Raw genomic sequence first — 14465 nt, forward strand, 5'->3', positions numbered from 1 at the left:
GCAGGGGGTTGGGAACCTGTGCAGGGAGACAGAGGAAAGGGAAGCAAGGATAGAAGCAAAAGACAGGAAGGAGAAAAGCAAAAGTGGCAGTCAGAGAAATCAAGGGTGTAAATCAAACATGGACACAGTAAATAATAATTCAAAAAGGTGTAAGAGTGTTAAAAAAACAAGCCTGAAGGCTGTGTGTCTTAATGCGAGGAACATTCGTAATAAGGTGGATGAATTAGCTGCGCAAATAGATGTAAACGGATATGATATAATTGGGATTACGGAGACATGGCTCCAAGGCTGGGAATTCAACATCCAGGGGTATTCAATATTCAGGAAAGACAGGCAAAAAGGAAAAGGAGGTGGGGCAGCATTGCTGGTTAAAGAGGAGATTAACACAATAGTAAGGAAGGATATTCGCTCTGATGATGTGGAATTGGTATGGGTAGAGCTGAGAAATACCAAGGGGCAGAAAACGTTAGTGGGAGTTGTATACAGACCCCCAAACAGTAATGTTGGGAATGGCATTAAATGGGAAATTAGAGACGTGTGCAATAAGGGCACAGCAGTTATCATGGGTGACTTTAATCTACATATAGATTGGGCTAACCAAATTAGTAACAATACTGTGGAGGCGGAATTCCTAGAATGTATACGGGATGGTTTCCTGGACCAATATGTCGAGGAACCAACTAAAGATCAGGCCATCTTAGACTAGGTATTATGTAATGAGAAAGAATTAATTAGCAACCTTGTTGTGCGAGGCCCCTTGGGTCGGAGCGATCATAATATGATAGAATTCGTCATTAAGATGGAGAGTGAAGTATTTGAATCAGAGACTAGGGTCCTGAATTTAAATAAAGGAAACTACAATTGTATGAGGCGCGAGTTGGCTAGGATGGATTGGGGAACGTTAGGGTTGATGGTGGATAGGCAATGGCAAACATTTAAAGGTCACATGGATGAACTACAGAATTTGTTCATCCCTGTTTGGCATAAAAATAAAACAAAAAAGGTGACTCAGCCATGGCTAACAAGGGAAATTAGGGATAGCATAAGATCCAAGGAGAGGACATATAAATTGGTCAGAAAAAGCAACAAACCTGAGGATTGGAAGCAGTTTAGGATTCAGCAAAGGAGGATAAAAGGATTCATTAAGAGGGGGGAAATAGAGTATGAGAGTAAGCTTTCAGGGAACATAAAAACTGATTGTAAAAGCTTCTCTAGATATGTGAAGAGAAAAAGATTGGTGAAGTCAAGCATAGGTCCCTTGCAGTCAGAATCAGGGGAATTTATAATGGGGAACAAAGAAATGGCAGACCAATTAAGTACATACTTTGGTTCTGTCTTCACAAAGGAGGACACAAATAACGTCCCAGAGATGTCGGGGAACATAGGGTCTAATGAGAGGGAGGAACTGAAAGAAATCAGTATTTGTAGGGAAATGGTGTTGGGGAAATTGATGTGATTGAAGGCCGATAAATCTCCAGGGCCTGATACTCTACATCCTAGGGTACTTAAGGAAGTGGCCCTAGAAATAGTAGATGCACTGCTGGTCATCGTCCAACACTCGATGGAATCTGGAACAGTACCCATGGATTGGAGGGTAGCTAATGTAACCCCACTATTTTAAAAAAGGTGGTAGAGAGAAAACGGGGAATTATAGACTGGCAAGCCTGACATCGGTAGTGGGGAAAATGCTAGAGTCCATTATAAAAGATGTAATAGCAGAGCACTTGGAAAACAGTGACAGGATCAGACAAAGTCAACATGGATTTACAAAAGGTAAATCATGCTTGACTAATCTACTGGAATTTTTAGAGGATGTAACTGGTAGAATAGATAAGGGAGAACCAGTGGATGTGGTGTATTTGGACTTTCAGAAGGTTTTCGATAAGGTCCCGCATAAGAGATTAGCATGCAAAGTTAAGGCACATGGGATTGGGGTTAAGGTACTGACTTAGAATAGAGAACTGGTTGGCAGACAGGAAGCAAAGAATTGGAATAAACGGGTCTTTCTCCGAGTGGCAGGCAGTGACTAGTGGGATATCGCAGGGATCGGTGCTAGGACCCCAGCTATTCGCAATGTATATTGATGATCTAGACGAGGGAACTAGATGTAATATCTCCAAGTTTGTAGACGACACAAAGCTGGGTGGGCGTGTGTGCTGTGAGGAGGATGCCGAGAAACTCCAGTATGATTTGGACAGGTTGGATGATTAGGCAGATGCATGGCAGATGCAGTATAATGTGGTTAAATGCGAGGTTATCCACTTTGGTGGCAAAAACAGGAAGGCAGATTATTATCTGAACGGCAATAGATTGGGAGAAAGGGAAGTGCAACGAGACCTGGGTGTCCTTATGCACCAGTCGCTGAAGGTAAGCATGCAGGTGCAGCAGGTGGTGAAGAAGGCAAATGGTATGTTAGCCTTTGTGGCAAGAGGATTCGAGTACAGGAGCAAGGATGTCTTGCTGCAGTTGTACAGGGCCTTGGTAAGACCACACCTTGAGTATTGTGTGCAGTTTTTGTCACCTTATCTGAGGAAGGATGTTCTTGCCATGGAGGGAGTGCAGCGAAGATTCACCAGACTGATACCTGGGATGGCAGGAATGACATATGAGGAGAGATTGGGTCGATTTGGCTTAATTCGCTGGAGTTTAGAAGAATGAGAGGGGATCTCATTGAAACTTGTAAAATTCTAACGGGACTAGATGCAGGAAGGATGTTCCCGATGTCGGGGCAATCCAGAACCAGGGGTCACAGTCGAAGGATAAGGGGTAAGCCATTTAGGACAGAGATGAGGAGGAATTTCTTCACCCAGAGAGTGGTGAACCTGTAGAATTCTCTACCACAGAAGGCAGTGGAGGCCAATTCATTAAATATATTCAAGAAGGAGTTAGATATATTTCTTGAGGCTGAAAGGACCAAGGGGTATGGGGAGAAAGCAGGGACCAGGTACTGAATTTGGATGATCAGCCATGATCTCATTAAATGGCGGAGCAGGCTCGAGGGGCCGAATGGCCTACTCCTGCTCCTATCTTATATGTTTCTATGTAAGCATGGCTGCGATGTGGCAACCAAATTGTGCACAGCAAAGTCCCATGAATGGCAAATGCGATAAGTGACCAGTTAATCGCTTTTGTTGGTGTTCTTTGAGGGTTAAAAGTTGCCCAGGGCACTTTGAGAGCTCCTCTTTGAATACTGTCATGGGATCTTTTATATCCACCTGAACAGACAGATGGGTCTCACACTAACGCCTTAACTGAAAAACGGCCTTTGTGACGATGTTCAAGTCTTGGGGTGGGAGCCTGAACCACGACCTTCTAACTTAAAGACGGGAGTGCTACCACTGAGCCAAGCTGACACCTGCAGTCCTTTTTTTATTCGTTCCTGGGATGTGGGTGTCGCTGGCAAGGCCAGCATTTATTGCCCACCCTAATTGCCCTTAAGGTGGTGATGAGCAGCCTTAAACTGCTGCAGTCCGTGTGGTGAGGGTACTCCCACAGTGCTGTTAGAGAGGGATGTAGTGCATGTGCTTTAAGTCAGAACTACTTTTTACAGCCCCTGTATACTGTAGTACCGGCAGTGACCACACCGGTATATAAGCTGTGCGCATGCCTCTGTACCCCAGTCTAGAGATGACTCTCCTCCAGTAAAGACCTGTTATTTGTTTATGTACAGCATCCGTGTAATTATTTATCCACTGAACCACGGATCTAACAGTGGTGACGAGTGTTGATGCGAATCTACCTGCAACATAAAAAAAAAATAGTCGAGTCCAGGAACACTGGCGTCGACCCCGAGCGACCGCCCAGCAGTCAGGCAGAGATCGAACTTCGCTGGGGAGGCTGTGGAGAGCCGGGCTTGGTTCCCCAGCCACAACGAGCAGTAAGAGACCGACGACAGGTCCAGAGCAGACCCTTCCTCAGCAGCGGCGGCTGGAGCCGACCGACGGCAGAGAGAGAGAGCTGGGCAGCGTCGACGGGGTAAGAAAGAGTGGTGATTCCACCCAAGTTAAGGGAGAGAGTGCTAAAGGAGCTACATGAAGGTCATCTGGGGGGAGTGAAAATGAAAAGCCTTGCTAGGGCTTATGTGTGGTGGCCGGGAATCGATCAACAAATCGAAGACCTAACTAAGAGCTGCTTAGGATGCCAGAAGGTCCAAAATGCACCACCACGTGCCCCTCTACACCCATGGGATTGGCCCTCCTCTCCATGGCAACGGGTGCACATTGATTTCGCTGGTCCATTCATGGACTCAATGTTCTTAATAGCAGTGGATGCTCATTCAAAGTGGCCCGAGGTGATAAAGATGTCTTCAACCACAATAGAGAAAACGATTGCAGTCCTACGGACCATATTTGCCAGAAACGGTTTGCCAGAGCAGATCTGCTCTGATAATGGACCACAGTTGTGTCCGACGAGTTCCAAAAATTCATGAAAAGGAATGGGGTAAGGCATTACACATCTGCCCCGTATCATCCAGCCACCAATGGATTGGCTGAGAGGTTCGTACAAACCTTTAAGAAGGCGATAAAGGCCATGTGCGACGAGGAAATTCCACTACAGCATAAGATGGACAATTTCTTATTAGCCTACCGAAACGCGACACATGCAGTTACCAACCAGACCCCGGCCATGATGTTCTTTAACCGAAGGTTGAGATCTCGTCTGGACTTGCTCAGACCAAATGTGTGAAGAAATGTGGAGGACAAACAATTCCAGCACATCAACGAGAAGTCGACAAGGAGCTTCAATGTAGGGCAACCAGTCTTGGCCCGTGACTATCGAACAGAGAAGTGGCAACCCGGAACGATATGTACAAGGCAGGGGCCATTAATGTACACAGTGGATGTCGGGGAGAACATTGTGAGACGCCACGTCGATCAGATCTTAGCGTCACAGGAAGGCGTCAACCCCATGTCTCGAGTACCTGGGGATGAACCCGACATACCGGTAGCACCTACTTCAGACCCAGTAGCAGTGGAACCCGATGAACTACCCGACGAAAAGGGGTCAGAATCGCCTCTGCACCAAGAACAAGAACCTCCAGAAAGGCGCTATCCCGAAAGGGTCAGGAAGCCGCCCCAAAGACCAAATCTATAAATGGACTTTTGTTATTGAATGTACATGTAAAAATGTAATTGTTATTTGAATATTAAGGGGGTATTAATCTAAAAAGGGAGGAATTGTAGTGTATGTGCTTTAAGTCAGAACTACTTTTTACAGCCCCTGTATACTGTAGTACCAGCAGTGACCACACCGGTATATAAGCTGTGCACATGCCCCTGTACCCCAGTCCAGAGATGACCCTCCTCCAGTAAAGACCTGTTATTTGTTTATGTACAGCATCCGTGTAATTATTTATCCACTGAACCACGGATCTAACAAGGGAGTTCCAGGATTTTGACCCAGTAACGATGAAGGAAGGGCGATATACTTCCAAGTTAGGATGGTGTGTGCCTTAATGGGGAACTTGAGGTAGTGGTGTTCCCTTCTAGGGAGGTGCTGTTGAAGAAGCCTTGGCGAGTTGCTGCAGTGCATCTTGGAGATGGTACACACTGCAGCCATGGTGCGCCGGTGGTGGAGGGAGTGAATGTTTAAGGTGGTGGATGGGGTGCCAATCAAGTGGGCTGCTTTGTCCTGGATGGTGTTGAGCTTCTTGAGTGTTGTTGGAGCTGCACTCATCCAGGCAAGTATTCCATCACAATCCAGACTTGTGCCTTGTAGTTGGTGGAAAGGCTTTGGGGAATCAGGACGTGAGTCACTTGCCACAGAATACCCAGCCTCTGACCTGCTCTTATAGCCATTGGCCCAGAAATTCGGGTCGGGGGCTTCCCGCGGGTGCAAGCCCCCGACCTACACTTACCTAGCGCGCCGGCAGTTGACCTCTTGGCCTGCGTGGAGTTCCTCTCCGAGGCCTGTCCCAGAGGCCGGCGCGCTATGCTGGCGTGTCCCAGAGGCGTAGTTTGTGCGAAGCGTCCCCTGGGATCACGTGAGCAACAGGCAGCCAATCGGAGCAGGGAATGCTCCATTCATAAGTCTTGACAGATAGACCTGTCAAAACGTCTAAATGCTGAGGCTATAAAACTGTACTTTACCTTCAAATAAATTTTAAAAAAAATCACACTTTGTAAATAAACTATAAATGACATTAAATAACTATTTTAAACAAAAATTTAAATTTTTGAATAAAATAATTTTATAAAAAAACGGGGCTAAAAATAAACTTACCTTGCTTTAAAGTATTTAAAAGTAAAAAACCTGTGGGAAAAAATGTTTTAATTTTAAATAATTGACCACTTACCTTTGAAAATGAAGTCCTTACGGCTGCTTTTTACATTTCTAAAATGTACAGACTTACCCGCACGTTAAAACCTGAAAAAAAAAAGGAAGTTCAACGCGCGCGCGCGGACTCCCGCGCGCACGCGTTCGACCTCTGAACCCCTTGGTTCAGAGGATCAGAAGTGCCGGTTTCCCGCGCATGCGTAGTGCATGCAAAATTCCGGCACTTCCATCGGGTCCACGCGTGAGTACTCCGTCCGTACTCACACGTTGGGACCCGAATTTCTGGGCCATAGTATTTATGTGGCTGGTCCAGTTAAGTTTCTGGTCAGTGGTGACCCCCAGAATGTTGATAGTGGGGGATTTGGCGATGGTAATGCTATTGAATGTCATGGGGAGGTGGTTAGATTTTCTCTTGTTGGAGATGGTCATTGCCCAGCACTTGTGTGGTGTGAATGTTACTTTAACATTAACCTTGCTCCCCTATTGTGTAGTCTGCAGATTTTGATATTGTACCCTCTATATCCAAGTACAGATGATATTTATTAAGAGCAATTGTCCCAACATTGAGTCCGGGAGTCTCCACTGTTTAAGGCACGTTATTCTGATTGGAGGGATGTAATCACTACTCTTTGCTTTCTGTCCTGTAAGAATCTTGCTATCCATGTTACCACACTTCCATTAATACCGTGACCCTTAATTTTATCAACAATTGCGGCATCATAACAAATTCCATCTTTCCTTCCTTTCCCTTTCTCCCCTTTTCCCCCCGGGATTAATTTTTTTGACCACCGCGTCACTCCTTATTTTGTAGTCTCGTGTGGATTTTGTTAGCAAAAATGCCTGTGATATTCATGATGCCACCAGGAGCAAGGATCACATAGAATTGCAAGAACATGATGAATATCTACTGGCTTTTTGAATTATGTTGGTTTTCTTTGTCTAATCTAAAATACCGCATCATTCCTTATTCTGCAGTAATCTTAAAAAAAAATCTTCACTGTTCTTGAACCACGTCAAGATTAAAATTTGTGAAGTCATGCCAATTGCAGCAATTTATCTCTCACAGTTACAGCATGATTTGTGCAGTAAGCCTTTTTTCCCTTCCCTCAGGGAGGGAACAAGTTTAACCTTTGCTCTGTGGTTTAATCTGTGGAGTGCAGCAATTTACAGATTAAATCCAGAAGTAAAGCTGTCCTGATACTTTTTTTCCCCTCCATTGGAAAGTTGAAGATTATAATTCACATAGTTTATCACTTTCCTTATCTTCATCAACCAGTAAAGAGACATCATTATACTTTGTTTGTTTTACAGGACCAATTTGAAGATGCCTATGAAAACATCCCAGCGTAAGTACAATTTTACTGTATTAAGTTTTCTAATACCTTGCATATATGTGGGGGCAAAACCATACAAGGTTATTTGAAAGCTACTTCAGCACTGCTTCTGGTGTTTTTCCATATTGCACTCTTATTAATTGTAGATCGTCCCAAGTATTAAAAGCGATCCATCAGTATTTTGACAGGGGAGAAAAACATGGAATGGCCGACCTCTGTTTGCATGCTGGGCATTACAAGTCACTTTAATGTGCTGCGTGTTTGTCAGTACTATCTTAGTAATGACAAAGGTGATGATGCCCATTTTAATTTAAGAAAAAAACCTTCTACTTCATAAATCAATACGTGAAACATCCTTTACTCTTAGTGTTAGTCGCACTGCCTTGTGGAGTTTTATTCTATGGCCAAGTGCTTCTCACTCAAATGTCTCTGTCAGATGACTCCATGCTGGAACAATCCCACTTTTTATTCAACTTGGCTTTTCTTATGTATACCAGAGCCTTTCTGGTCTGGGTGGTTGGTATCTCAGTCATAGAGTCATAGAGTTTTACAGCACAGAAAGAGGCCCTTCGGCCCATCGTGTCTGCGCCGTCCATCAATCCCTGTCCAGTCTAATCCCATTTTCCAGCATTTGGTCCATAGCCTTGTATGCAATGGCATTTCAAGTGCTCATCCAAATGCTTCTTGAATGTTGTGAGGGTTCCCGCCCCCACCACCCCCCCCCCCCCCAGGCAGTGAGTTCCAGATTCCAACCACCCTCTGGGTGAAAAAGTTCCTCCTCAAATCCCCTCTAAATCTCCTGCCCCTTACCCTGAATCTATGCCCCCTTGTTATTGACCCCCCCTACTAAGGGGAAAAGTTCCTCTTTATCTACCTTATCTATGCCCCTCATCATTTTGTACACTTCAATCAGGTCCCCCCTCAGCCGCCATTGCTCCAAGGAAAACAACCCCAGCCTGTTTAGTCTTTCTTCATAGCTGAGGCGCTCCATCCCAGGTAACATCCTGGTGAATCTTCTCTGCACCCTCTCCAAAGCAATCACATCCTTCCTATAGTGAGGCGACCAGAACTGCACACAGTACTCCAGCTGTGGCCTCACCAGCGTTTTGTACAGCTCCATCATAACCTCCCTGCTCTTATATTCTATGCCTCGGCTAATGAAGGCAAGTATCCCATATGCCTTTTTAACCACCTTATCTACTTGTTCCGCTGCCTTCAGGGATCTATGTACATGTACACCAAGGTCCCGCTGACCCTCTGTACTTCCTAGGGTCCTACCACTCATTGTGTATTCCCTTGCCGCCTTTGTCCGTCCAAAATGCATCACCTCGCACTTTTCAGGGTTAAATTCCATTTGCCACCTTTCCGCCCATCTGACCAACCCGTTTATATCGTCCTGTAGCCTGAGGCTTTCCTCCTCGCAATTTACCACCCCACCAATTTTCGTGTCATCTGCGAACTTACTGATCATTCTCATCCAAATCATTTATGTAGATCACAAACAGCAAGGGACCCAGCACCGATCCCTGAGGTACCCCACTGGACACAGGCTTCCAGTCACAAAAGCAACCTTCGACCATCACCCTCTGCCTCCTGCCACTCAGCCAGTTTAGGATCCAACGCGCCAAGGCACCCTGGATCCCATGGGCTCTTACCTTCTTGACCAGTCTCCTATGCGGGACTTTGTCAAAAGCTTTACTGAAGTCCATGTAAACCACATCCACAGCATTTCCCTCATCCACACACCTAGTCACCCCCTCGAAAAATTCAATCAGATTTGTCAGACATGATTTTCCCTTGACAAAGCCATGCTGACTATCCCTGATTAATCCTTGCCTCTCCAAGTGGAGACTAATTTTGTCCCTCAGAATTTTTTCCAATAATTTCCCTACCACAGATGTTAGGCTCACTGGCCTGTAATTCCCTGGTTTATCCCTGCTACCCTTCTTGTATAATGGTACTACGTTAGCTGTTCTCCAGTCCTCTGGTACATCCCCTGTGAAAATTTGTGTCAGAGCCCCTGCAATCTCCTCTTTTGCCTCCCACAGCAGCCTGGGATACATCTCGTCCGGGCCTGGGGATTTATCCACTTTTTGGCCTGCTAAAACCGCTAGTACCTCCTCCCTCTCGATGCTAATATGTTCAAGTATGTCACAGTCCCCTTGCCCGATTTCTATGTCTACATCGTCTTTCTCCATAGTGAACACAGATGCAAAAAATTCATTTAAAACCCCGCCTACCTCATCTGGCTCTACACAGATTGCCACTTTGGTCCCTAATGGGCCCTACCCTTTCCCTGGTTATCCTCTTGCCCTTAATATACTTATAAAACATCTTAGGATTTTCCTTTATTTTGCTCACCAGTGTTATTTCATGGCCCCTCCTCGCCCTCCTAATTTCTTTTTTAAGTATGCCCCTGCACCTTTTATACTCCTCTAAGGCTTCCTCCGTCTTTAGTCTTTTGTAACTGCCAAAAGCCCCCCTTTTTTTCCTAATGCATTTTTGTATATCCCTTGTCATCCAAGGTTCCCTTTGCTTGTTGGTCCCACCCTTGACCTTTACAGGAACATGTTGGCGTTGTACTCTCTCTATTTCCCTTCTGAAAGTCTCCCACTGTTTTGATGTGGATTTTCCTATAAGTAGCTGCTCCCAGTCCACTTTGGCCAGATCCTGCCTTATCATATTAAAATCGGCCTTCCCCAATTTAGAACCCTTATTTCCGGGCCGTCTTTGTCTTTTTCCATGACCACCTTAAATCTCACCGAATGATGGTCACTGTCGCCAAAATGCTCTCCTACTGACACTTCCACCACTTGCCCGGCTACATTCCCTAGAATTAGGTCCAGTACCGCCCCCTCTCTTGTAGGACTTTCTACATGTTGGCTCAAAAAGCTCTCCTGGAGGCATTTTAAGAATTCTGCACCCTCTCAGCCTTTCACACTCTGACTATCCCAATTTATATTGGGGAAGTTGAAATCCCCCACTATTATTACCCTATTATTTTCGCACTTCTCTGAGATTTGCCTACATATCTGTTCCTCTCTCTCCCCCTGACTGTTTGGGGGCCTATAGTACACTCCCAGCAAAGTGCTTGCCCCCTTTTTGTTTTTAAGTTCTACCCATATGGCCTCATTAGAGGAACCCGTTAATATATCATCCCTCCTTACAGCAGTAATTGACTCTGTTTGAATGCTAAGGCCTGGAGAGAAAGTGAAGGAAGACTTGTATTTCTGTAGCGCCCTTTACGACCTCGGGGAGTTAGCTTCACAAATAACTGAATTTTCAGATTGTGAAACTCAAATAGCCGACTGCCAATCCCAAACTGCAGAGATGAGTTACATCGAGTCTCCAGCACAGAAACAGGCCATTCAACTCAACTTGCCTATGCCTGTGTATATGCTCCACATGAACCTCCTTTTTCTGCCCCCTCCCCCATTCATCTAACCCCATCAACATATCCTTCTATTCCTTTCTCCCTCGTGTGCCTATCTAGCCTCCCCTTAAATGCATCTCTGCTATTCGCCTCAACCACTCCCTGTGGTAGCGCATTCCACATTCTTGCCACGCTTTGGATAAAGAAGTTTCTCCCGAATTCATTATTGGATTTATTAGTGACTGGCTTATATTTATGCCCCCCTAATTTTTGAATCTCCTACAAGTGGAAACATCATCTCTGTGTCTACCCTATCGAACCCCTTTATCATTTTAAAGCCCTCAATTAGGTCACCTCTCAGCCTTCTCTTTTTCTAGAGAAAAGAGTCTCGGCTTGTTAAGCCTTTCCTGATAGTTATAACCTCTCAGTTCTGGTATCCTCCTTGTAAATCTTTTTTCCACCTTCTCCAATGCCTCTGTATCCTTTTTATACTATGGCGACCACAACTGTTCACAGTACTCCATGCGTGGTCTAACCAAGGTTCTGTACAAGTTTAACATAACTTCTGTGCTTTTCAATTCTATCCCTCTAGAAATAAAACTCAGTGCTTGGTTTGCTTTTTCTTTAAAGGCTTTATTAACCTGCATTAATGAGTAAACATACTGAAGTGAATAACTGAAATTTCTGTTCCTTTTAACTTGTATTGGACATTAAGAGCCTGGTTTAGAGTCGCATCGGTAAATATCTCCACAGATCATAACACAGTAGGGAAACCACGGACATCTTGCTGAAACTTACTTGGTCCTGTTGGTGTTGCTATTACAGCTTAGAATCCATATTTATCTCTGTGTTTTCTCTGCTCTGTAGCATCTGACTAAATTAGCATTAATTGAGCTTGCAATGCTTTCATTGTGTAATGGTTCAAACTGCAGCACTGATTGCTTAGATTTGGAAAAGTATTCTTTAGCTGCCTTATCCCTGTACTGATGAAATCCGTTTATTTGGCTTTTGAAAAATGGACAGATGTCGAATGTCCAGATTAGTCAGTTTCTAGAATATCAACAGCCTTGAGGAGGAGAATTCACTCCCCATGTTTTTCTGAGATTTACTGTTTGTATTTTAACTTATTTTGTGTTAATTAAAACTGGCTATTGCTACATGCTTTTCAAGCTGTGTTTATATATACTATAGAAAATTGGATCTTTTCTTGAGAAACCAAGTTATGTGTGGGTGTGTATATATAGTATGTAAAATATTGTGTATATAGGTGTTGTATAAAGTGCACTGCCAGTAGTTGAAGGGGTAGAAACTAGTTTGGGCACCTCCACAGGCGGCTCGCTCCATGAGAAAAATGAATGTTGGATCGTCGACAATGGCTCTCGGGTAAGTTCTGGGAGGGGCGGTTTGGATCGGACAAAGGGGAGGGCGATCGTCAGGACTGTCGGGGGAGCACTCCCCATTGCCTGATCCAAACCTCTTTTACTTTTAGTTGATGGCCACAGGTGCATGTGCTGAAGAATCCTGAGCGAAGCAGGTTCGTCCCGTCTCCTGCCCTGCTCATCGGGAGCACGTTTTGTAGAGGGGTCCTTCAATGGGTGTCAGGCCCCTCATTACTGTAAAGTCTGTGGGTTGTATAGCGAAGTAATACACAGACTACAAGAGTAACTTAAACAGGACTTTACTATTTGAAGGTCAGGGCGAATCTGCCCAATAAATTCTGCCACAGCACTTATATACCGGTGTGGTCACCGTCGGTATTACAGTATACAGCAGCCAGGATAAAGTAGTGCCACACCTAAAATAGTTCTCTTAAAGGTGGACGGTTACATACAATAGTTCTCTTAAAGGTAGAACAGTTACATACACTACAATCCTCCCTTTTTAGCTTACAACATACTTATTCCCCATTAAACATAACCTCCTAACATATATCCAACTTTATGTTAAAACAGTTCACCGATGTAATCTCTGCGGAAACAGTTCACAGATTCAGTCTCTGCGGGAAACAGTTCATAGATTTAGTCTCTGCGGGAAACAGTTCACAGATTCAATCTCGGTGGATGCGCCTTCCGTGCTTCTTGACTCGGTCCTGACAACGCCTCAGTGGTGCAGCAGTTCCCCGTGGTGTAGTCGGTTCACGTTGCTGGAGTGACTCATCCAATAGTCCTTCACTGGACTTAACAGCTTGAACTTCCGTCCTTCTGAACCAGCATTGTTGGCTTGTAAAACTTGAGTACCTTGGGAAGTTTCTACTTCCAAACTGATTTGGCTCCGTTCGCAGGGACCCCGTGCGTGATCTAACAGTGATGATGATGGTCCAGATGATCATCATCTTCTGCTTCGTCTTTTCCTTTTCTGTGGTTCAGATGGTTATCATCTTCTGCTTCGTCTTTTCCTTTTCTGCTTCTTGGAGACTCTCGGGGCTCCATTGTCAGCTGCCAGCTGCCTGCACAGTTCCTCCCGTAGTAGCGCCACCATCTCCTGATGTTCCTTAGACTTTTTGTGATTCATCAAGGTTTCTGCACTTTGGGAGTTTTCATCACAAGCTGGGCAGAACAGGTCCTCGTAATATTCGGTGTCGCTCAACAGGTCATGGTAATATTCGGTGTCGTCCTGAGCTAAGCCAGCAGGAGGGTCTTCTATTTCCTCCTTGCCCAGCTGAACGTTAGCCGACTTTTGTTCTAAATCCCGACATCTGTCCTGAAGAGACTTCATCGTGCGTTCAGCTTCATCCCGCTTTTTCTGGGCTTCCTGCAAGTCTTTTACTAATGACCTCATTTGTGATTTCAATACTTCAACTTCATTCGGAGATTGATTGATCGGACCATTCAATCCCTCTACTGAAGTAGCTGTTTCAGCATTCTGTTGTTCTGCATTGACGTGAGGCAGCGTACTTTCGGCATCCAAGAGCGGCTCTGCTGCAGTCTTCTCAGTCTGTGTTGCCACCTCAGCTATTTCAATAACCTTTTGAGAGTTCCGAACCCCTTTTCTTTGAAGATTGAGGCTCGTGTTCAAGTTTTTCCCATTTCAGGGTCTTGTCCCTCAGCATATGAAGAAGTTGGCTGACTGTTAACTCTTCTGCCATCATCCATTTCCCATTAGCTGCAGGGCTGTTTATAAACTTGCCCTGGGGCTCCTTTGCTGTTTCTACTTCGCCATCATCCGCAGCCCCCACCATTCGAATTTCCACAATTGCATCGTCCGGTGATGCTGCACCCGACTTCAGTAGGAGCTCGGAATTCATGGCAACCAAATCAGCCTTTTCTGCCTGCAACCTGCTAACAAGCGCCTTCAGTTGCTGCACATCTTGTTCCACCAGATTAGAGCACGCACCTTCAGAAACCGAATCAGCTTTGATTCGTTTGGCCTCCTCTCGCAGACGGTTTGTGTGCTCCTGCTCCCTTTTCTCCCTCAGCTGCTTCTGTTGTCTTTCCAGATTCTCCCATTCGGTGTCATAGAACTTTTTCATTGCTTTCATCTCT

At 45.1% G+C, this 14465-nt stretch overlaps 1 protein-coding gene across 1 annotated transcript in view; it reads left to right on the forward strand.

Annotated features, from left to right (window-relative positions):
- ttc39b (tetratricopeptide repeat domain 39B) overlaps positions 1-14465 on the forward strand; it is a 176122-nt gene that overhangs the window by 43599 nt on the left and 118058 nt on the right. The window contains exon 2 of the mRNA XM_085982654.1: positions 7588-7622. Within this exon, the coding sequence (XP_085838780.1) occupies positions 7588-7622 (35 nt within the window). The remainder of the gene's footprint in view (positions 1-7587; positions 7623-14465) is intronic.

The sequence above is a fragment of the Somniosus microcephalus genome, chromosome 1 (assembly GCF_052327205.1).
Source record: "Somniosus microcephalus isolate GS21.2 chromosome 1, FLI_Smic_1.0, whole genome shotgun sequence".
NCBI classification, from domain to species: Eukaryota; Metazoa; Chordata; class Chondrichthyes; order Squaliformes; family Somniosidae; genus Somniosus; species Somniosus microcephalus.